Below are 24,022 nucleotides of genomic sequence, written 5' to 3' on the forward strand. Positions count from 1 at the left end.
ACACTTCCAGAATTGTTCAGGTGCCACCGGAAATTCCGCCGGATGTCTTTCATTGCGGCCGTACGTCCGTCACCTTCCACTATCTTTGTGTTGACATTTTAAACTCCGGTCGATTTATTAAGGACTATGGTTAACTGCTCCTCAGATCTCTGCAGGGTAAATGGTGACAGCTAGCTAGACTATCTGTCCAATCTGAGTTTTCTGTTGCACGACTAAAACAAAGTTGCTTCCTGAGGCTATTTTGCAGAGGCGCAGTGCTCCGTATGGCACTTAGTGCCGCCCAAGACGATTGTGATTGGTTTAAAGAAATGCCAATAAACCAGAGCACGTTTTTCTCCCATCCCGGAATGCTGTGTGGACTCGCCAGACGCTCCTCCGCAGCACTGTGGAGGAAGGTCTGGCAATGCAAGACTAGTCCAGTACTGAATGGCAAACACATAATGACAACAGCGCTTCCATTCATCAAGTTGCCACACCAAGAGGAATGCCGCCACCTTCTGTCCTGTCCCATTCAGCACTGCTCTTCCCCCAAAGATGTTGGAATGTCACTCAGGTCCAGAGAGTCAGCCGGTATGAGCGTTTTCCTGCCACTTTTCAAGGTCTGGCTGGAATAAACCTCCACGGATTTGGAGATGGAGTGCAGGGAGCGTTCCCGGAAATATCCGAAAGCCTCCCGTGCCTGCTCCTCGCGGATGCTTTGCTCAAAGGTCTTGCGTTTGTGTCTAAACTCGATGACGGTCTTTGTGTAGGAGTTGAGGGTGGTGACTGATGCGCCCATGCAGCAGGTGAAGGATGCCCAGGCCATGCTGATAGAAAACGGATTAAAAAAAAAGAGAAGTTCACTTTGTAATTCAGCACATATGGTGACTCAGCTGTTGGCTTTTGTGATGAAAAATTGCGAGCACCCGTGTATGGACACAATTCAAATTGCATTTGGACATTTTTCCCTCAATATTTATTGTTTGCTGAGATTAGTGTCAATCACTTTGAAGTCCTTTGGTCTGCCTTCTGACAATCAAATCATTGTCTCATGTACTTTTCACAAGGTTAATGCCTACAAAAGGTCAAGAATTGTTGAGCCTCTAAAACAAAATTTTCAGCATACTGTGCATATTGTAAAGGAGTGAAATATCATCCCCTTATGCAATTCCAATCACAAATGTATTGGGGCTTTGGACACCAAAGCCTAATCCTGCCATAACATGAGAGCTTTGGGCTTTTTTCATTAGAAACAGTGCTGCCGGGGTGAGGTGGTGAGCAGGGCTACAACCAACTATTTGGGGCTGCTACATGCAGAATGGAATCCCTCATCTGGTCTCCTAATGGGTGAGTTGACTCTATTCATATAGCAGTGCTTCATGTGATATTGGTAAGAAAACATAATATGAGTATGATCTTTGATTTCTGCTGTGTGCCTATGGAGTCATACCAGAAGGACCAGCCGTAGTCCCAGTTGTAGGGCCTCCAATCAGGTGGGCCGAGGCTGACAGTGACCTGGAAGACCTGTGTGTACATCACATGAGCGACCATGCCAAGAAGACCTGAAATAGTACGGAAAATATGTGGTTAGTTTGACGGCTGCATGGCTCGTGGTTCAAATGCAAACTGCGTGCAAAGAATTCTTCAGAAACAGAATGATGTGTACTGGCAGACTGACAGTAAAGCCTTTTCATGTTACAAATATGCACAAACGAAATAATGAGATGCCAATCTTGATAGGATTAAATTCTTCATTAAATCCCCTATCCATTCATCATGCCCTGCTCACCACAAGATGGGATATAATATGTTGGAGATACTGGAATCACAAACACTTGACTATAGTGCAGCGCGGGCACAAAAAAAAAAAGCCTTTCAGTTAATAAGAAATAAAAATGTGATGACCTGAGAGCACAGTGAAGACGGCAGCAAAGGCATTGAGCTTTAGTCCATCAATGACGTTTCTGGAGTGGACCAGGTCTAAACACATGAGGCTGAATCCCACCACCAGCAGAACAATGTACAACATCTCAGAAACCAGCGACAGCCACAGCATCCCTGCAAAATGGGCACACTTGATTACGATAACATCAAATATTTACATTTTATAATGCGATATGACTTACAGTATATTTACAGTATGTTACAATAAGTCCATGGTCAGCCTGAGTACGTAGTGTAGTTGTTTTGTATCCTTTTAAATGTTTACTTATAGAGACTGGCTGATGTTGAATGGGGCAATACTTACATTGTTTGAATCATATCAGTTTAAAACAGACAAAATTATATGTTTTGGACAAGTGTGCGATCTAATCTAACATTGCAGTGGTTCCTCAGGCAGCTAATAGGCGCTGATGTTAACTTGTCCGCCTGGTAAGATGCTGAATTTCAACTGATGTCAGAGCTCTCCAAGTCTTATTCAGTTTGCCAATGAATCAAGCCAAGCGTAATTGCATCTCCACTGCAGTCTGCCTCTCGTCTTTCTTCCTATTCAATCACTTCACAGAGAGACAGGAAGACCAGTATTTCTCAAACGACAGTGTCAACACGGCTGAAAACCCTAAAAGTTAACAAAAGATGTGTGTCGCTGCATCTGTGTCTCCATAGTTTCATATAAAAAGGGCCCAAATGCCCAAAATGAAAGTTAAGTGCTTGATGAATTTGGGAACTGGGAAGTGAGTAGCAGACCAAAGATGATACTCTGTACGTATTTGCAGTACAGAGTAACAATCGCCCTCCATAGCTCAGTATATAATCATTGTTAATGTTTGATATCATACCTTTATCAATAGGTTACATTATTTAGAGAATGTATATTTAACTTCACTATTTGGTTGCACCTTTGGAGACTGTGGTCCTAGTTACCTATCATGCATGTCTTTATGGTGGAACAATCGAAGGAAAGCCACAGAAACACAGGGAAAACATGCCCTGCCCGGACCAGGGATTGAACTCTGCAGTGCCTACTTGCTGTGAGGCAGCAGTGCTAACCTCTGAGCCACCGTGCCACCATGATATATTTATTTTGGAAGGAAACAGATGTGCTTCAAGCCATTACACTTCTTTGCACATAGCCATGCCTGTGGAAGATCAGTGAGGATGCCTCAATAGTACAATAAACCTTCCTAACCTCTTCCAAACAGCATTTAAACATGCAAACTCGACTAAATAGATAGCTTTAGTGCGTAACGTTTCAATATTAATGAACGTCCGTTACATTCAAGCCATTGCCAAATGAGTTGCTACAAAGCTAATTAAGACTATCGGGCCCGTTTCAGAAAGCAGGTTTAGTGAAAACTCTGAGTTTGTTAACCGTGAGATGAGGGAAACTCTGGGTTTTGTGTTTCATAAAGAGAGGTAACTTAACCTCAGAGTCAGTCACCATGGTAACTGAACCTGGTCGGGAGCAGGTTTTCTTCAGTAAACCTCGAGTTTCTATCAGTCTCCTCCCTCTGACGGAGCGCTCTTTCATTTCCTCATTCATTCAGTCTGTATCAGGCGCATTTTAGCGCAGTTTGTTATCGGCATGAATAAAAAAAACAGGGTTGGGTTATTAACCATGTTAGGCAGACTATTAAAGGTGGCATTTCATTTGTCGACGATCCCATTGATGAAGAAGCTGTATTACTTCTGCTTTACTTCGCAAGGTGTTATATGTCGGGAGATGATATTGAAACCCAGACATTTTAATTTTCAGATAACTTCCTATTTGAGAAATATAATTTTTTTCTTCCCAGTCCATCAGTTATGTAGCTTACATAACCTTATCTGTCCTCATATCACTAACGTCACCCATCGTGGACATGCTCTACATCCCAGCAGATTATTTGTGTCACATTAACATTTTTTGCAAACGGCAGTTTTCTTAACAACATTGGTGAAGCGGAGCATCTTAGTAAAGCCAATGTAGCAAAGCGCCGTCACTAGAGTGGGACTCGTTCTGAAACGTGTTTTAAAAGTTTTTGTAGTGTTCCCTGGACACAAACCAGTAGGAGCCATTAAAAATGGAGTTCCACAGTATTGCCGGTGAATGATGTAAACCCTTTGAAATAAAAGATTATGAATTATAATTCTGTTAGTGATGGTGCTGCAGCCTCAGAAAGTAGTCTTACTTTTTCGTCCGCAGTACTGCACCTAAATTAAATAGATTATAGGTTCAATACAATTTCACCAGTAATATTAAGTTATACTTGATTGATGATTAAATATGATATTAATACACTATATTGGAACTAACGCATTTACTCTAGCAGCAATTTTCTCCCACGCAAATTGTCTCAGCAGCCGCTGTGTTGCTTTTTTAACAAAATACATGTTCAAATTCACTGTACGTGCGCATGAGTATTTCCATTGACCCGTTTGTTTGTGGTTGTTACCATGGTGAATCGTAGTATCATGGCTCCATTCATGCTGCCTTTTTATTGTGGTGGTGCACACGCGTGAACCTACTCTAAGTTGATTGAACCAACTCATATCAGCTGTTCTGAAACCGAAAACTTAGAGTTTCCCATCTCAGGGTAAATCAACTCAGACATCAGAGTTAGACTCAGAGTTTGTTAAACCTCCTTCTTGAAACGGGCCCCAGCTCCACACAACTCTCTCTGTATTTCTCAGTATGGCTGAGTCCATCATGTTTTTTTAGATCCTCCGTGTCCTCCTTGGCTACTAGCAACTGCGAGGAGGAGGGGTGGGAGTGGTGCGCGATCACGGAAGGCTTGTATCACGTGGAAGCTACCACAGTATTGTTGTCATAACTTTCCAAATTCCTCATGGGGGCAACAGAAACTGCGCACTATAGCTTTAAAGAACTTTCGATCATAATTGGACCTCCTGATGATGAGCAGTGGACACTCACCTTTCTCTGATGCAGGAGCCAAGTCGATGAAGCTTCTGCACATCTCACCTATAGCAGAAAAACAAGATATGACATATGACTTATGAGCACAGAACGGTAGCAGTAGCATCTCTAGCCAATACTTTATGTTGAATTCACTATGTGGCAGTTCAGAAATAAGTCAGTCATTTGTTTGTGGGAAAGGACAGCATGTGAGTTGTTGAAAACATCAGATGGGTGGCTGTTGTGGGATTAAACAAAACTGAATAAATAAATGCACTTAGTACTGAACTCTTACAGACCTCAGTCCAAGTCCTAATTTGTGTTAAATTCCCAAATTCTGTCCAGGTGTGTTTCTCTGGATCGGCTTAGACAGAACGCGACCTCCTGCCCGATGACCACACAGCCGCAGCAAATTCAGAGTTGATAAGTTCAGAAATGAATGAACAGAATGTTGAATAAGAGGCATATGTCAGAAATGCAGGTGTTTGGGCTTCTGATTCAGTGTCACCAGCTGGTGTGTTGGCAACGCCGCTAAACATCTGGTTCTTGTTAGGGCTGCACGATATTAGTAAAATATCTAATTGCGATTAATTTGACTGATATTTTGCAATTGCAATATGATTCACTATATTGGATATCATTATTCTCATTTTTATTGAAAAATATTTTTTAAAAATGGTTGAAGTGTGATTTTTTTGTGAGGATCTATACCAAACTAAGATTCTTTCTTTGGTCTGTAGGATACGATTTGCAGCCCGGGAAGTCTCTGCAGCACCATAATACTTTATTTTAGAATGGTTTGACATATTGCACACATCGATTTGGATATTGCATAAGTTCATATTGCGATTTCGATAAAATTGTGATTAATTGTGCAGCGCTAGTTCTTGTCTTATTGAATTACAGGTACTTTGCATAAAATAACATTTATAGAATAGGATAGCGATATTATTCTGAAAAAAAAACATGCACTGTAATTACATGCATGCCTGTTAAACCTTAAACACACTATGAGACGTAATGAAAGCATGTGTCAAATTAATGAACAGAACGTACACTGCACGTTCCTGCAGATGAGATGTTTTCCCTTTGTCTTCTGTTGAGCGGAGCGAGTCTCTGGATTTGTTGTAAGTGGAACACTTTAATCAGGTATAGAAGGAGGGTGGCAACAGCTGTTTTGAAGAAAAACTCATCAAGGCCCCTGTTACATAATCCTTATTAACTCAAGCTGTCTCAGCACCCCCCCGCCACCCCTCCATCGTACAGCCACTTGATGAGATGGACATGTGCATTCCTTTTAGAGTAATCTCAATGTGTGGTTCATTTCTAGTCTTGAGCATCATACAAATATGTGGATTATTATTAGCACATTATCACAGTTATAGGCTGACTGCTGTTTTACTGAGACTGAAGGTGGGTGCTGGGACAATTCCTGATCAAGTTGCAGTGAACTAACCAGAGAGGACTAATCTGGCTTGATTACACTTTTAACCCCCCCCCCCCCCACCCCCCACCACACCTGAAATTGTCATATAAGGGAATAAGTCAAAGAGAGCCACTAATCTCCATTAGAGCTGAGTGAGAGCTGAAATGAATTTTCAAAAGGTGAACATTAATTTGTTTGTTTGGGTTTTAAATTTTAAAATGTGAATGGTGAGTGACTAGTTATATAGGCCTGGTGTCAGTTTAAGTACACTGTAATGATGATGATGATGATAATGATGATGATAATCTTATCTGTAACAATTAAAACAAAAGATAGGCAAATGGAAGGAGTGAAATATGAGGGGGGAAGCATTTTGTTGTGTTGTGTGTTTGTTCAGTTATAATAGCCCCAAATTGATTTTCAAAATAAATATATAAATCAATGGTAGGCCTATCATTAAAAAGGTATTAATATAATTATAAGCAATGAGAAAATACAATTGTTCTACATAAAGTCTACTTTTTCATCATTTCATCATCAAAACTTTTTTATTGGACAAACCAGTGAAGGTGACAGAGTTATCCCTGCAATAACAGTCGGTCACTTGAAAGTGGAACCTCTCAGCACCATAAATCATTGCATAGCAGTAGGGCTGGGCGATACCTCGATATCGATACCACACGATATTGTAGTTTTGACTATTTGTGCTTTTACAAAATATTTACACAATGAGATTTTTGATAAATAATCATCAGTAATGTGGATATAATGACTAAGTGGGTAAAGGCAAATAACAGAACAGTTAAAACAGTCTGGTAAGTTCAGAAAATGACATAACTTTACTGTAGTGCCGCCTTTAAAACCAGAAAAAGACAACAACTATGTCATATTATGGTATCGCGATATAAAAAATCTAAGACGATATCTAGTCTCATATCACGATATCGATATAATATCGATATATTGCCCAGCTCTACATAGCAGTAGAAATATGTCTCCTTGAGCATCAAATAACTGTGTCTCGCGGTGAGGTATAAAGTTAAGCTAGCTCACACATCCACACACCTTCTCCTCCACCTTACTTTCATCGTGGATATTCTCCTCACATGAGAACCAGATGCCGGTGTGGAACTGTCGGAACAGAAACCTGTCGTCCCCGGTCTCCCAGCTGTACACCACTTTGTTCGGGTCTGTCTCGTTCACTCCGTAGTCTATGCACTGGTGTGTCCTCAGCTTGCTGCACTTTGGCTTGGGGACTCTCTGGGTCCCCACGCACCAGTAAGTCGTTATAAACGCCGTTATTGAGAAGAACAGGGCGAAGAAGTTCAAGCTAACCGACAGAAGGCTCCTGCATTTGCGAGTCGTCTTCATTGTCCGTGAGAAGGATGCAGCGGCGCGTGGAGGAAAAGTTCCTGCGTGCTAAGTGGAGTAGCCTACATGCACGAGCCCAGGTGAAGTACAGGTCCCATTTGGCACTCTACCGTTACCAAACATCTCCATTGATGAGCAGGATACCGACAGCGTCCCCACACTGAGCTCAGCTGTGTGCCAACAAGTGTAACCTCTAACCTGTCACTTTTGTTAGACTTTTATTTTTTTTGTTCGTCGTTATCACGCGCGGTGTCCCACGACCGTCCAGCCCATAGGATGTCAGGCTGTCAAAGGAGTAACGCTCTTCAATCAAGTGTGAGACTTTCTAATGATGCGCTCGGTCTCACTCTCTCTCTCCCCCCTCTCTGTCAGTAGGATGCATCTCATCTCCTCCCTCCATCGCTGACAATGTAGGACTGTATCAACTGCAGGGCGATGATCGGCCTGTTAATAACCCACTGTAGGACAAGTTACCACTTAAATAAACAAAAATAAAAATCAAAGTAGCCCTACAGCAAGAGCTTAATAATACCATATAGTAAGATTTCATTTCATTTCGGAATTAAAGATAACTGCATTATGTGGGGAATTAAATTAAAGGGCTAATTCAGCTTTTTTTGTAAATTTACTATACTTGTTGGGGGGGAGCACAAGAGACAGAATTAAGGCCAATAAACTTTTAGGCCACAGCTGGACAAGTCAAGTTGGATCCTACAATACCCCAAAGTTGTACTCCATGTGAGATGTAAACAGAACTTGATGTGTAAAATTGGTGGCGTGCCCCTTTAAATTCCGTCTTTATCAAGTTAGTAACAAATAAAGAGCAATAGTTGAAGTAATTTAAGTTTTTGATTTCAGATTTTAAAACATTATACTCAGAAGTAATGTCAGAAGTAACTGTATCCCTTAATTTCGAAATGTCTATTTTGTATGAAAATTGTGTGTTGTGAATTTGTTCTTGTGCAAGGTCTCTTGACAAAGATATCTTGTTAATAATAATGCCTGTTTAAATAAAAGATTAGCTAACTAACTAACTAACTAACTAATTAACTAACTAACTAACTAACTGTTCCTTGTGTTATAGGAGCGCAATGGTGAAGAAATTGGTGAAGTACTCTTTTTAACATCAGGGGAATGTATAATATAATGTATAAGTAAGTCTAAGTAACCCGAAGCTTGGAACAAGGGTCACAGTCTATAAACATGCAGAAACTGCTCAACTGACTTTAAATGTGGTAAGCTTGTGCTTGGGTTTATACAATATGATCTATTTTTAATCTGACTTTGATTTGTATTGTTTATTTAACAGGGACAACACCAGATATAGCTTAAAGTTAATTTCCCACTGGACGGAGGCCACCAGTAAGTACGACAAAGTAAAAGATAACAGTCAGTTGTTGTGAATTAAAACATTACATTAGACACTTCTTCTGAATTATGCAGAAAGTTCCCATAGTGTGCGTAACGCATGCATCAGTCAATAAAAATGAATGAAATGTAATAAACTGCAGCTGTACAACAAGTTCTTGTTAATTCCTCACGGCAGTTGACGTTTTTCTATTAGTTTTCTTCTGAGAGTTGTTTCGGTTTTCTCTGTGCTTTGGTCAGAGGTCATGGGGAGGATGATGAGCGGCTACTACTAACCAGCCTGGTGGGGGTCTGTTGAGCTCTGCACACTGTGAGAAGTAGAAATGATCTACAAGACTGAGAGTCTGCAGTGAACATCTTCTAATCTATGTGCTGTCATGCGGAGACAAAACAAATGTTGGCATTTCTAAGACGTTTCCCTTAAGCACTGGCATTCTTCTGTGTGAGAATGAGCTAAAAATACCAATCGTTTGAGCCTGCGTGTTTACACCCCAGGAGTAAATGAGGCCAGATAGGCCTGCCTTCTCTGTTACTTCAGCAGCACGTCTTCATGTTCAACCCCCCCCACCCCCGGAGACTAAGCCGCACTTCAACATGACTCTGAAAACTGACAAATCAGGTCACCAAAGTGCCCCAAATACTGTTGAACAAGCTGCTGGTGATACAGTGGGTAATCCTTGGCATGATCTTGTACATAAAGGTGATCAAGGGGTGATGAGCACATTTGCTGCTTCAATTACACAGGATTAATCCTCGCAGTTGAAATACCACTTGATCTATATTAAACAGGCTTACGGGCACAAAAGTCACAAATGGAATTGACTGAACTGCTTTGGTTGAAAAGCTTCCAAGAGAAACCCCACCGAAACCCTGTCGGGCAAGTCATCACTTCCCACTCTGTGAGAAAACCCTTCTACACATCTCAAAGCTTCAAATACTGCCCTGTGTCCTGAAAGCACCCAGTGGTTCTTGCCAACAGCTGCCCAGAGTCCTATTGGATACTTATCCTGGTAAATACTTGGCTACATCCTGGTAAACACTGCTTATGACGTCCATGAGGATGGTGATAATTTGTGGCAATAACAAGAACTTAATCGCCGCTCTCAAGTTAACACATTTTAAGTCCTTTGCTGCAACATGTGGGAATGAATGTTCGCACATCCACCAAGGCCTCATATGGATAGATTCAATATGAATTTCAGACTATTTGCGTAAATCTAAAGAGTGGGGGCCACATCTGACTTCTGAAAATTTCTTGGAATAATAGTCTTTAGATCCTCATATGCTAAGAAAGATGCTGAGATAATTAAATGACTTGAATAAAAAAAATAGACCTCAGTGCTGCACTATGTATGATAGTTTATTTATTTTGATGTCACAATCTTGGTTCAGGCTCTCTGGTACAGTTGTTATATCGGTTTAGATCGTAGATTGGGCTCAGACTAAACGCTACACCTCTGGCAAAGTTCATTTTTGATAGTGAATTTTATTTGCCTCTCCATATCTTGCTAGATGTGCAAATAAGCAATATGCTATCAACCTAAGTTGATGTGGCAAACTTGTTTCCATACTTAACACTGACATATTATCACCTTGTTTCTTTCAAAAGGTGCCAAAACAATATTTTATTGAAGGTTTAAGGGAGACTATGTAATGTAAATATATACTGTATAAAACAATCTCCCACTTACAAATGTAAACTTCAATTCATAAGCAATTAAACACACTCTTGCTCAATTTAATACACTCAAGGGTTTTGTTGCTACAGCTGGTGGCAGAAACAGGCTGTCTGAGGGGCAGGGGCAAAGACTTCTAGCATGTAGGGCAGCTTATCGCACTGCATCATGTTTTCTCCATTTACAGGCACCCAAGAGGGCACTTCATTTTCTCCACTGAAAGGGCACTGTCTCATCATTTATCTACCATAGGGGCATATAAAAGGACAATTTTACTGTGGTCGCCCCCCCCCACCACCCTTTACTATCATCTGGTATGTTAGATCCTTACTTGGTAGCTTTTTTCCTCCTTCTTTTACATCTCTATACATTCTCACCATGTACATTGTCAGCATACAATAGCTGTCACATTGTGACCACTGCAGCTCCTGTTCAGAAAAGGTGACATAGCCTTACTTTAAATACCTTTGCACAGTTTTCTTCCCAGTTTGTGTCCCAAACAGATCACTATTCTCTGCATGTAACTCACTCAAGGTCTCAAGTCTACTGTGATGCTGCATTTAGTTACTTCCTGGAGATTTGAGTGTGTGTTCTGTGTACCTTGCTTTTATCCGTTTGCTTACTTGCTTATGGGATTTTCTACTAGATATATATAATTTCCCTACGATGTTTTTTTATTATTACTTCTATCACTATTAAAAGGGATGGTGCTTTGAAGGTTAATGTCATATTGGGGTGACTAGGAGGTCAAACGTCTGTGGCCTTGACTTAACGTACATCCACTCAGACACAATATTAATATACAATCAGATTTAAGTTTTAGCTCCTATAATCCAAATCGCTGAAAGACAGAACTATAGTATTTATGTTATGCTTTATCGGACTACAGTATTCATCGTTATATAAATATGCTATGACATATTCCATAAAGAAATCTTACATAAGTTATCTGGGGCAGAAGCTGGAAAGATTTCGCTTAACTCTAACTGATCCGTTAGGATTTTATAGGAGATAATAAGACAACACATTTCCTTACAGCTTTTCCTAAGCCTGGGAATCACATGGCCATGAGCATCATGATCACTAAAGGCAAGAAATAGTGTGCTGAGAGAAGTTTTAACGTTCTTTTTGTTCCTCTGAACGTCATTGAACAACTGCAGCCTTTGCATGCGTCAAGATGAGCAAGCGTATTGATACAGATTGAAAACGAAGACAGGATTATTTATGAGATAGTTTTATATCCATGTTCCGTACGGCAAATCTCACGCAGCTGCAGCAATCTAAATTGCCTGCAATAGGTGGACCTAAAAGGAGTTTTTGGTATTGTGCAGGTCAGGAGTATCCATGTAAAAAGAGATTAAGAACCGTTGCATGGCATCTATTCCACTTGGCTTGAATACCTTTGGAGCATATGTGGCTCCAGAGTGCAACACTGTAAGGCGTAAGCTCTTGATAGACACAGCCTTCATTTGTATTTCAGTGACAACTTCCGCTTAAAGCTGCTAAAGAGTAGAATTTGCCACTATACAGATAGCCCCCAAGGATTAGTCTTCATAATCTGCCGTTCACTGATCCTCGAAATCATACTGTCTGGGTGCTCTGAAATCAGCTTACAGTGACAGTAGATGGTGTGTGAGTGGTTTTACGATTGGGGTCCTGCCATGCAGGCTTTATGTACAATAGCAACAAATGAGAGAAAAAAATAATAAGTGTTGAGGAAGTGCTTCCAATCTGCACAGAAGCTGCGTCACTTACTGTTGTAGCAACATGCTGTGTGCCAGTCTCTGCACACACTGACACAATCGTACAAATCTGCAGTACTAAGAGGAAACCTTTGCTTCTGCTGCACATCACCAAACAGATGCCTGGTTTATGAACTGCGCATCTCTGGTAACCTCTGTGACTACAGAGTTCACATACCTCTAATCCATGAAAATGCTTTGTGAATGGGACATGCATGCTGTTGCAAGGACAGAAAACACAGACAGAAACTTGTTTCCTGCCGACAGGGCTTTATATGGATAGCGTTAAGCATCCAGATAGGATCTAAATTAAACTACTGTCCCTTTTATACAGTCTTAAAGTATATTAAAGTTTGATTACAAAGACACTTGGGCAATCATCGGGTGCAAAATACCAGATGGTGACGATACGGGATGAGAGGACTGAACTACAGTGCCCTATCAAGTTAAAATAAATCGAAATGTTCGTCATTGAAAACAGAGTCACTCTCGGTTGACTTGATGTGATCGACTTCCATTCCTCAGAACATTAATCCTCATTATTCAGAGGGAATTTTCTTGGAAAACGCTTAATAGGTATAATCCACGTAGGATTTTAAATGTATATGTCAAATAAACTGTGGTTAACAAGTCGTCAGTGTGAAGACCGATTAGCCCTGTGAACATTTCTTAAATCAGCATCAGAAGTACCATTATAATTTATTAATGAGAAAACTCTGGGCATTTCATCTTTAGCTATAGACAAAGCAAACACATAAAAGAGGCCTATTCAAACAGCGTCTTCAACTAAGTCTGATGCAGCAGACACACATTTTTAGGACAAACAAACAAAAAGAAAACAAAAGAATAATTAGTCTAATCATTCTGCGTGTCAGAGGTAATATCAAATATAAAAAGAGAAATAGAGAATTTGATATTGCTTACGAGGACAGTCTGGAGTACTGGAGCCGTTTCTCATAAATAGCATGTTAATGAAAATGAGTAGAAATGTGTTCTTATTAGGAATGTGCTATACCTCCCCCTCCCCCCCTTTTCTGTTCATTTTGTAGCATGGATATATCACACGACTCCAGAAAAGACACATACAGTAGACTGTGTGGGTTTGGCTCCTGTTAAGGGGAAATGTTAATGGATCCCTATGTCAGAACGGGAATGTCAGATCACTCCTTCTCTCTTTGTGGTGGAATAGAGGCGTCGTCTACGCAGAGCTGGAAACTGCCAGTTTCTTCAAGTGGTCCATGAAGACCTGCAGGCTGACGTCGTCAGTCAGGATCGGGGCCCCTGTCTCCTGCAGATGCACAGGAAGCAAATGGAGACAAAAATGGAAGCTGAGTGATTTACCCACTTAGCGGACAGATCTTTTCATGACGCAACTCTGATCCCATGGTCACTTTAGTAAAGCAACGGGATTGTCGCCCAGATTATTTTCCGCAAGGCCTTGTTCTCTTGATCATCTCGTTCGTAGACTGTCTTCAATGTATTCAGAGTTTATAAACTGCCGGTTATGGTTTAGCTCTTCCTTAACTTTATAAACAAGAGATCACTGTTACATTTCATCCTTCAATTTACCCACACATAAAATCAGAGTTTAGCAAATCCAAGACCTGCGTTTTCTGACAGTTTCCTGAGTTGTCAGCAGCACAGATTGTTTTTCACCCAGGCGTACAGGCAATCCAGGGCTTTTACAGTCTTGACTTGGATGTAAGAAGGGAATGAAAAATTTCTTTCATGAATTGTTTTATACCGATATGTGGCTATGGAAGCTATAGGAGGTTGTAAATAACCTCACTGTGCCAGCATAAGGAGGAAGACAAATGATTGAAAATCTTTAGTCTGCTGAAAATGTTGTTGACCTCTAAAAGCAATCTATTCTCAAGTATAAGGTGTTACAAAATAGTAAGTTGTAGCTTATAATACAGTACCTGGCCCCAGGCGTAGAGGTTGTTGTGGGTCTGCGAGGGGTTGACCTTGGAGAGCAGGAAGCGAGCCTGGGAGCCTCCGTGCTCCGTGTCGATGTAGCGCGGCATGGGGAAGCGCGTCTGTAGGATCTCCTGGGCGTCATCCAGTGGGGCCAGCAGCAGCTGTTTGAAGTTCTCGTACTCTGCCATTTCCTGGTAGCCGGCCTTCCGCCACTGGGCTATGGTCTGGAAATGAAGAGGAAAAGGACAGCATTAAGAAATGCCTGCTGTCACCTAATGCAGTGGGGTTTTTTTTTGGGGCTAAGTCCTGGATCTTTGCAATCCTACCTACGGCACCTTTAATCAAATGTTGTCCTGCTGGAGATTTAAGTGAATAACACTGTCTCACCTCTCCATGGTAGATAACCAGCTGGAAGAAAGTGTCCATCAGCAGGATTCGATCTGGCAGGATACTGCTGCTGTCCAGGAGAACGGGCTGGGAAGAACAATCACATCCACAACAGTTAGGAACAACTCAAGCACCAAATACATCACACGACTGACAGACATTTCTTATGAAAGACATCCTGAAGCGTCTAGGAAAAGGCCTGATGCTGCGCCAACACCGATAATAACAATGGTATGGAGGGTGTGAGGCTGACCTCTGGTGGCCCGTGGAAGGAGTACGAGTAGAGGATGGGCTGGATCATGATCAGGGACTGGGTCAGGTCCTGCCTGACAAAGTGGTGTCTGTAATAGGACGACTCATCGGGGCTGTTGTTGAACACCTGCAGGAACGGCGACCGCCGCAGGTGGAACATAAACTGCAGGTGGAGAAGAAAGGAGGGAGAAAAAAAAAATTGGTTCATGATAAGAAAAAGTCTTTTAAAATTAAAATAAAATCAGGGACAGTGTTACAAGTAGAACTGATGTCAAATTTAAATCAGATCTATAAAAATTGGAAATTTTAATTTAATAATTCTTTTTACAGATTCAAATGTAAGTATTTTTTTTTTTTTACTCAGAGGAAGGTTTACCTGTGGGTAGAGGGACAGAGACTCGGACAGTTTGAAGGATGTAGGATCATCTTTGTTGAACTGGCCGAACTTCTGACACTGAGACCGAGGGGAGACAAAACATTGTTCAAACATTGACGATGAACCTTACATAACTGGGCACATCATACGTGAGCAATCGCAGCATGACTTTATACTGCACAATCCTAACAATGCCAACTATGCATTGTCGTCATCACAAAGCGCAGGTAGGGAGGAGTGGGTGTGTGGAGGGAGCGTCACTCACCAGGCGGATGAGCTGCCTGTCAAGCCATCGCAGGACATCCGGCCCCTCCTCCGACTCGGCTCTGAAGACTCCCAGGCGAGCCATGAGCACTGCGGACGCCTCCTGGTCGAATGACGACTCAATGTGCTGGATTTGGGACTGTGCGTCTGCCCAGCTTTGGTGGGGGACAGAAAGAAAGAGGAAAAAGAGAAGGGAAGGAGGGAGGACAACAGGAGAGGTGCAGGTGAGCGTGGGTGTGGTGTGAATGACGCACATGCACACAGGTCTCTGTAGGCGTCGCCACAAATTGCAGGAATGTAAACACCCTTTTTTAGGGAGGCTTAATATTGACTCTAGCCATCGCTTTCCTTTCTTGACATAATGCCAGAGTCATTATATCACTATCTAACATGTGTAGGTGCATAAAGTGAATGTTCACTTGACAGTCTTTTCTGCAAAACAACCTAGCTTGTTAGAGTTTTAAGGTCTTACTTCCTGGCGATGGTAGTGACCCGTATCCTCCTCTGTGTGTTGGAGTGCTGGTACTGGGTTACAAACTGGATCACCCCTCGGCCACCCTGGGGGACTGGTGCGTTGTGCTGCACACACACAAAATAGTAGAGACAGTAAGACCACTATTGTCAATCTCTTCGTTCTTTGCATGAGCCTTACAAATGGCCTTCAACTACTAGGAAAACAAACAACACAAAAAGCCATTGTTTTAAAGAGTTTCACTGAACATCAAAACGATTCACTTGTTTGACGGGATTAGCGGCTGCCCTTCAGCCTTTTAGTAACGGTGGCGTTTAGCGTGTGTTGTTTTACCTGATTCACCACTTCAAAATAAAGGGCCAAAGTGGTGGAGGGGTTAATACCGCACACTTTCCACTGGCTCGTGCCACCGATACCCATCTCCTACACAAAGACAGAGAATGCATTGTGATGAATGCCAGTAAACAACAGCCTTCAGAATACAGTTCAATTGTGTGAAGGAAGGAATGTGAATCCGGGGGGGGCTCACACATTCTCTGAAACGCAGGAACCCTTGGCGTTGAGTGAAACACACGGTCCAATGGTCCCGCAAACCTTCACTTCCCGTGAGGTCTACGGAGACAGAAGGAAACACAACATAAGTATGCAAGTCTAAATCTATTCCGTGCTCTGGAAACGACGATCACAAAGTTTCAAGTAATTGGTCTGCGATCAGCGCTTCCTATTCAAGCAAACACACAGCAATCAATGGTATTTATTATGACTCCAGTCAGTGGCTAAGTCACTTCTTTACCTTGACCTCCAGGACGCCGCCGAAGGCCATGCGGAAGTCTCCGTTGTAGTCTTTGCTGAAGACTCTCTGGAAGGTCTGCTTGAACAGGGAGGTGTTGAAGGAGTCTCCCATCACAATGTGTCCCCTGATAATAAATTACAACAAATCAGTTAGAATCTAAAGTATTCCTAAAAGGGGTGTGTATGAGTAAAGAATCACACATCCCTAATAGCATGGCTAATATAATCCCACACCCTCAAACAATTAAAACAGTAAGTGCTGACGTACCCGGTGAGATTAGATAAGCACTTCATCTCCAGCAGTCCCGTCTGGTCCAGGGCACAGGCGTAGATATCGATACAGTGGCCATTTACTGCTGAGCGGTTGGCCATGGCTTCATAGTACTGTGTAATACAAAAAACAGACCTTAAACAATGACTTAATGTCAGCGAACACGCCCTAAGCACGTTGTGTACTAAATAGGGCTGTGTATTGGCAAGAACTTGGCGATACGTATCACGATACATGGGTCACAATTCAATATATTTTGATACTGTGCTTAAGGCGATATATTGGGATTTAAAAAAAACTAATATTTAAAAAAAAAGAAAAAAAAAGACATGATATGCATAAAAGGGAAATAAGTTTATCTTAGGTAAACAATTCAGTACACAGAAAATCAAACTGCCAGTTTGGGATTGTGGTTCACATGTTCTTGGTGAGCAAATTTTTATATGCGAAAGTAGGCCAAAGTTCAGCCATAGCTACATTGTTAGCTTCTAGCAAAAATCAGGCACTGCTAGGCACTGTTAGGCAAGGACACTAGTGGTGCGTCTCAGCATAGCCATCTAGCGGTAGGAGGTTTAAACACAACATAAACCACATTTGCGGAGAGTTCATGCATTTGCTCACCTTGGTGGCTTTCTTCAAATGGCGAGCGTTGTCTTTCTGGATGTCGTGCCAGGAGCGGATGGGGGTTTTCAGCTCGTCTCCCACCACCATGCCTGGGCCCTGGGTGGGGGGCCCTCCGATGAACAGCATCACACGAGCCCCTGTGTTGGGGAAAGTACCCTGAAGACAAAGAGAGGAGGATTTTGGGTTTCAGTTAAGTATCATTATACAGTAGTACCTCCGCTCAAGTTACAACACCACAAGCTTGTTATTTGACCATATCACTTAGTAGTTAAAACAGACTTCTGCCAATTGAACAATACAGTGTGCACGGATTTATATAATTTATATTGATATCCTGGTTGCATTTCAGGACTGCTCATTATCTGCAGCATGGGTGCCACATCCCTGTTTTTGGGCTGCAAATGTGGATAATGAGCACTAATGGAATAGTGACCTAGTTCTCAAATTTGCCATTCAAAAGAGCAATGTTAGGGGAAATTTATTAAATTATTAAAAGAATTAGGCAACCTGAGCAAATACATTATCAGTATAGGTAGGTAGCTTTCACATCAGCAAATAAAACATCATTCTAAAATAGGTCTTAATTTGTCTTTTGAAATAATTTTCCTATTCTAACAGTGATGCTTTTCACATCATATGACAAAAGCAGAGATCCAGGATAAGTGAATGTATGTATAACAGGTCTGACAGAGCTTTTAGGGAATCAGTTTCAGCAAAAGGGCGGACCTCACAGCCAACACTTACAAACAAAGTCCATAGTCCAGGAGTCTGGGAAAGCCAGAGACACTGAGGCATTTGGAAAGATGCCACATAGTCACAAAGCCACTGCAAATAGCTTTTATTGATGATGAAATTCTATGGGACAGTGATTCATTCATACAGGGACAAAGTGTACTCATTCACAGAGAACAATCAAATGAATAAGCCAACAATTAGTGGACGCTAACCACTTTTTTAAGTTTGACTTTACATGTTGAAGACCCATTTATCAAGTCAAACGCCTCTTGACAAACCATGGAATCTTGTCACTGAAAGAGCCAAATTTATTCTAATCAGGCCTCTTCTATTGGGAGATGGGAAGTACAGGGGTGGGGATCTTTCTGTTGCATCGGTTATATAACCACACAGATTAGCGGTAGGAGAAGAGAGGATAAGGATAGTGGAGGGACAAGACAGAAGGTAAACAAGGAACTAGCCTTTGAACGGACAGTACTGTTTGTAGATGTACTGTCCCTGCAGAAGATAATCAGGCAGTGTGTGCATTTCTGAACAGTTACATGTGGCATAATGGTCTTGATAAGGCTAAAGTTCAGGTTACTGTGAGGCGCCTCAATACCTCAACACACACGTCACCATCGTATCATTAAGATACAATTTCAGAAGGTACAATGATCATATGTAGGCCGTGTGAAAGGGGGAATCCCAAATAAGCTACTAAAAGCTTTTTGGAGGGGGCCCGATAACAAACATACAACAGAGAATATACAGACACACATATACATGACTGCTAATTCATTTGTATCCAGAGCATAAGCATACACCCAGGTATGGCTTTAACTTGTGTTAAACCACACGTGTCAGGTACAGCATACTCTCATAATAGTGGCATTATTTTTTTCCACTTAATGTACAATATTATATGTGTCCCTCCATGCGTGTGTGTGTATATATTTTACCTCCAGAAGACCAACAGCAACAGACAGTGCAACACCAGTGGAGCGGAGGGGCCGTTTGCCCTGAGGGACAGGCCATGGGTCTCTCTGAAGCTCACCCAGCAAGTCAGTCAAGTTCATATCGACTCTGTGCACGGGCTGAAGGAACCTGGTTATGAACACAAACACACCTTAGTCAAGAAAGGCTGACTGTGTACTTTTTTTTTTTTTTTTTTTTTTTTTTACATTTGGAAACAGCTACCATTAGCTGTCTAAGAGGGAAGTGTTAATGCTCCTCCACACCTGCAAGAGGCTGCAGCATCCTGAGGTGCCAGTGGGCGACCCTGTTGTCCTGATGCGGCTGCCTTTGTTAAACCCAGCATCTCCTGAAACGCACAAAAAGGAAAAAAAAACATTATTACAGTTGGCTTTCATATGGTTACAATGTTAATGTCCTCATGTGTCTTGTTATTTTGGTGATTGGGAAGGACTGTAAGTCTTTCCACACCAGCGCTCTCTTCCAAAACTTTCACAAAAGAGCTTAGCGGCGTTCCTTTTTGGCTGCGTCATGTCTTATTTCTCAGTTTCCCCGTGCCTTTGCCCCCACCCACCTGGATCTGTTTGGAGGAGAGGTCCTTGGTGCCCCTGAACACGTAGCTCTTGGCGATCCCCTCACAGCTGAGCTCGTGAACCTGAACCATGCGTCCGAAGGTGATGAGGCCCACCAGGGCGTTGGGCGGCAGCAGGCTAAGGGACATCTGCAGGGACTCCTTAAGGGCCTGGAGGTCCTCTTCTTCCAAACACGTGTCCACCACATAAAGGAAGATCAAAGGGGGCGTGGGTCCACGCTGTAAAGAGGTGGGAGAGGTTACGCTCAGATGAAATCAGAAGCTTTGACTTTCACACACAATATCACATACACTAAGGAGCTGGCACTGGTCATTTGTATCTTTATTTGTTTATTTTTCTTGTCTGCAAACTGAAAATGCTAAGCCACAAAGAAACAAAAGAAGAAGAGGCCGAATTTATGTTTAATGTCTGGTTGGTTGAATATACGTTTCTAAAACATTTACACTAGCAGAGACACTTTGTGTGATTTTATCAGCAGCTCAGATTATTTTAGAAAACCATATGCATTATTCATGAAGCCAAACTTGTTGGCCACAATAGTAGTCCGGTCCTTTCTGGTTACAAATCAGAGGATGTTTCTGTATAATTTCAATACAAATATTTATTATAGCCTACCGTATGACTTGCCATATCAAAACACTACATAATTAGGACAAACATCTTTTACTAATGTGCCAAATTAGGTGCAACTAATTAGTGTCGACCCCAATAGCTATGTAAAGGACTTTTTTTTTTAATATAAACTTTGAACCATGGGAAATGATCCCCAAATCCGTTACAACATTGCTCAGACGTGTCAGAGTTGCAGGACGACACCGAACACATTAATCAGACCCACAACTGAAAAACAACAAATAAGAACTCCCCTCCAAGAGAGACCACTATCAGAAATTGTTAGTATTCACCTTTGCACAGGACACCTGGAGTACATACTGTACAATCTGCATGCATAGGGCTGAGGTCAGAGTGCAGACATGCATGTAGTATTTACCTGTACTATGTACTCAATGGTAGAAAACTGTGGCATCAGTTCAGCTGGCTGGTTCACTTCGGATATGCCTGCATAAGAGGGAGGGAACTGCAGAGACACAGAGAGACAGAGAGAGAACCAGATTAACCACTTTAATAAAAGGAATGTAGCTAGTCCACATTAAGTTATCCTGTATTATATGTGCTATGGCAACCATTAATATCAAACTAAAGTATGTTGTGCACTTACTGGGTTTCTCTGAAAGCAGAAGTTGCACGCCCATATTTTTGCTCTGAAGTCAACTTGACTGTAGGAGGGAACAAAACAATTTAGGGTTAATTGTGGGCCACTTAAGGTGTATTTGCAGTACCATGCCTAGTACGTAACAGCAAATGCTGATGTGTTACAAGTACTAGGCGTGGTACTGCACACATGTAAAAAAGGAAGGCTAAATTATACCATAAGCCAAATAAAAGCTGAATATTCAAATACTTGTTTTTTTGGTGCTATGCAGCTTTAGAAAAAAGTTAAAAGTGAACATGTGTGAGCAGAGGCATTGTTTTCTATTTAACTCACCATAGTGGGTTGAGCACTGCCTTGCAGTTGGCCCGACTGCACAGGACTGGTTCGTACTGGACCGGTGGCAGGTCAGGCCTCTCCTTGAGTGGTGTGAAGAGGCAGGAGACTGGGACCACTAGCCTGGTGGCTTCCAGGCGGCTGGAGGGCCAGAGGTTCCAGCTGAATCTCACCCCATCCCGGTCCTCGTTCTGTTGGATAAACTCCTGGTAGGTCGCCATCACCGAGCTTCAGCAGAGAAAGAGCCCAAAAGATCACAGTGAGGTTGTTAGTCCAAAGGAAGAACTATAGTCCCAGTGCCTAAACGTGATTACTGCTTTTCACTATCTGCAGTGAACTGCTCTTTATACGGGTGCTCCTTTCTCTCCCCTGCTAAAATAAGACACAGATATTCAAAAGTATGACGCACAACAGCAAACCTGACTAGCGTGTTTTTGTGAGTTAGAGAACAGTGCAGAGGAACCCCAGTGGTAATTTTAGACTACACCTTTGTTGGCCTGCATCAATGAAAAACCAAATACACCTTTATCAAAGCGTCATCAGGAATCTTGTCGCTGTAACTGTATACTCTCCCTATTTCTCACTGCTATCAGAGGAACTTTATATTCCCGGGGCAATTCAACAGCATTCAGCAGGCTTACAAAGTGCATTCAAAAAGATGACAAAAAAGTTAAAATCTTTTGGGGTCAGTTGGGCATAAGAATTTAGAGCGTAAAATATGATGTGTGAGTGTGTGCGCACACACACACACGGCAACTGTGTACCAGGTAGGGCTGAAAGTAATGATCAATTAATTAAGGAAATAACTGTTTGGTCAAATGTCAGAAAATTGTGAATTATCATCACAATTTCCCAGACCCCTATGTGACATTTTAAGATGACCTGTCAAAGCACCAAAATATTGAGCCTACTTATTACATAAGAGAGAAAGCAAATACTCCCAGTTGAAACTGGGAAATTATTTAAATGATCAGCTTATTATGAAAATTGTTTGCAATCTAACTTGAAAATCTGAAACCTAATCAATTTCATGAACTAATGGTTTCTGTTCTAGTACGACAACAGGATTATTATTTTCTATTAAATTATTGCAGGCGACAGTAACCTGGCCTGAGATAGGAAGCAATAAACTTCTCAGAAGCTGAAAACTCCACTGCCAAAAAAAAAAGCATCCACACTGTAACTTTATTTGTATCTACTAGCCCTATATTTTGATTATCAATCGAGCATTTAAGTAATATGCCAAACATTCCCTGGTGCCATCTTGAATTAAGATGCTTTTCTCTGTCTGTCTGTCTTGAATATCTTTGGGTTTTGTCGGTAAAAACAAGCAAATTGAAGACATTACATTGATGAGATTAATCAATAATAATAAAAAATTAAATGTCTGTTGCCCTATATTCAATGTTTTCGTACGGAAAGTGACCTTTGCTTAACTACATCTGATAAAAGGGTTCTGGGGTTGATTTTGTTGGGGGTATTTGGTGTTTTCCCCTTTCGCCATCTGAAGGAAAGCACAAGGAAACCTTGATATTTATTTCAATCGATGAAAGGAATCACTATTTCGAACGATTTTTACAGAGATGAACTTCTGATATAGCATTGGCTACAATCAGGCCACGTAAGATTAGTGATGAACGACCCACCAGTGAAGGCTGCAGTTCATTTCTACTCAGAAATGAACTAACGTTAATCAATCGTCTAAGGTTACTAGCTAGCTAACTTGCCACGAAACTCGGTAACGTTATAGTAACTACAGTGTAGTAGAAACCAAATTAATTTGACAGTAAACATTACGGTTAATCATCGTGGCCCTATATCTCAACGTTGCACTGTCACTCAAACCTTCGTACCCAAAAGCTTCGTTGTATGGCTGGTTGACTTAGCTAGCTAGCTAACGGAATGTAGCATTAACCCACTTCCTGTCCATTCATATGAATGGAAGCAGAAACGGGCGGCCTACTTTTTTTTAAAATTAAGTCAAATGCTTACCTTGTATTGTATATCAGGCTGTCCTCAGGTTTAGACAAGGGCGAAATAAACCGCTGTGTTCAAAATAAATTAGAGCATTTGGAGATAAAAGCAGACGGATGTACAGGACAGACAGACGACGGTCGGTGAGGGGATCACTCCATCAGCCGGCTCCTGCACTTTACTAGAATGACGTGTTACTCCAGGGTACAGGCGTCTCCTATTGGCTCTTGCTCTCCATGACGTTGCTAGGGCGTGTGCATGCTCTGCGTACGCACGTAACTATGGGAAATGGAGTTTACTCAGCAACGACGGTATTTTCCCATATAAAACCATATAGATATTGATATTGTTCTATATCTATGCTGTTCCCCCTGTGGCTAGTCAAGTTGTAGAAGGTATCATCATCTAATGAAAGTTGTGACTCCGTGTACAGTGTGATGACGTGTGAGTAGACCATTGTGAT

The 24,022-nt window shown here is 41.7% G+C and overlaps 2 protein-coding genes across 2 annotated transcripts; both read right to left on the reverse strand.

The window, feature by feature from the left end:
* Positions 1 to 348: 348 nt before the first annotated feature.
* LOC114572870 (germ cell-specific gene 1-like protein) lies at positions 349 to 8,071 on the reverse strand. The gene is made up of 5 exons (XM_028604653.1): positions 7,325 to 8,071; positions 4,835 to 4,882; positions 1,885 to 2,037; positions 1,430 to 1,541; positions 349 to 806 (listed from the first exon to the last, which is right to left on the reverse strand). The coding sequence occupies exons 1-5, from the start codon at positions 7,611 to 7,613 to the stop codon at positions 512 to 514; spliced, it is 897 nt and encodes a 298-aa protein (XP_028460454.1). The 5' UTR covers positions 7,614 to 8,071; the 3' UTR covers positions 349 to 511.
* Positions 8,072 to 12,648: 4,577 nt separating this feature from the next.
* sec23b (SEC23 homolog B, coat complex II component) lies at positions 12,649 to 23,782 on the reverse strand. Its single transcript, XM_028595951.1, has 19 exons — positions 23,578 to 23,782; positions 21,586 to 21,813; positions 21,259 to 21,316; positions 21,031 to 21,117; positions 20,021 to 20,257; positions 19,713 to 19,795; positions 19,434 to 19,578; positions 17,755 to 17,913; positions 17,131 to 17,246; positions 16,864 to 16,987; positions 16,602 to 16,682; positions 16,404 to 16,493; positions 16,071 to 16,177; positions 15,600 to 15,753; positions 15,335 to 15,412; positions 14,960 to 15,121; positions 14,707 to 14,793; positions 14,322 to 14,543; positions 12,649 to 13,687 (listed from the first exon to the last, which is right to left on the reverse strand). Exons 2-19 carry the CDS (start codon positions 21,804 to 21,806, stop codon positions 13,598 to 13,600), a joined length of 2,301 nt encoding a protein of 766 aa, XP_028451752.1. The 5' UTR covers positions 21,807 to 21,813; positions 23,578 to 23,782; the 3' UTR covers positions 12,649 to 13,597.
* Positions 23,783 to 24,022: the final 240 nt, after the last annotated feature.

This window comes from Perca flavescens, chromosome 2, assembly GCF_004354835.1.
Source record: "Perca flavescens isolate YP-PL-M2 chromosome 2, PFLA_1.0, whole genome shotgun sequence".
Lineage (NCBI taxonomy): Eukaryota > Metazoa > Chordata > Actinopteri > Perciformes > Percidae > Perca > Perca flavescens.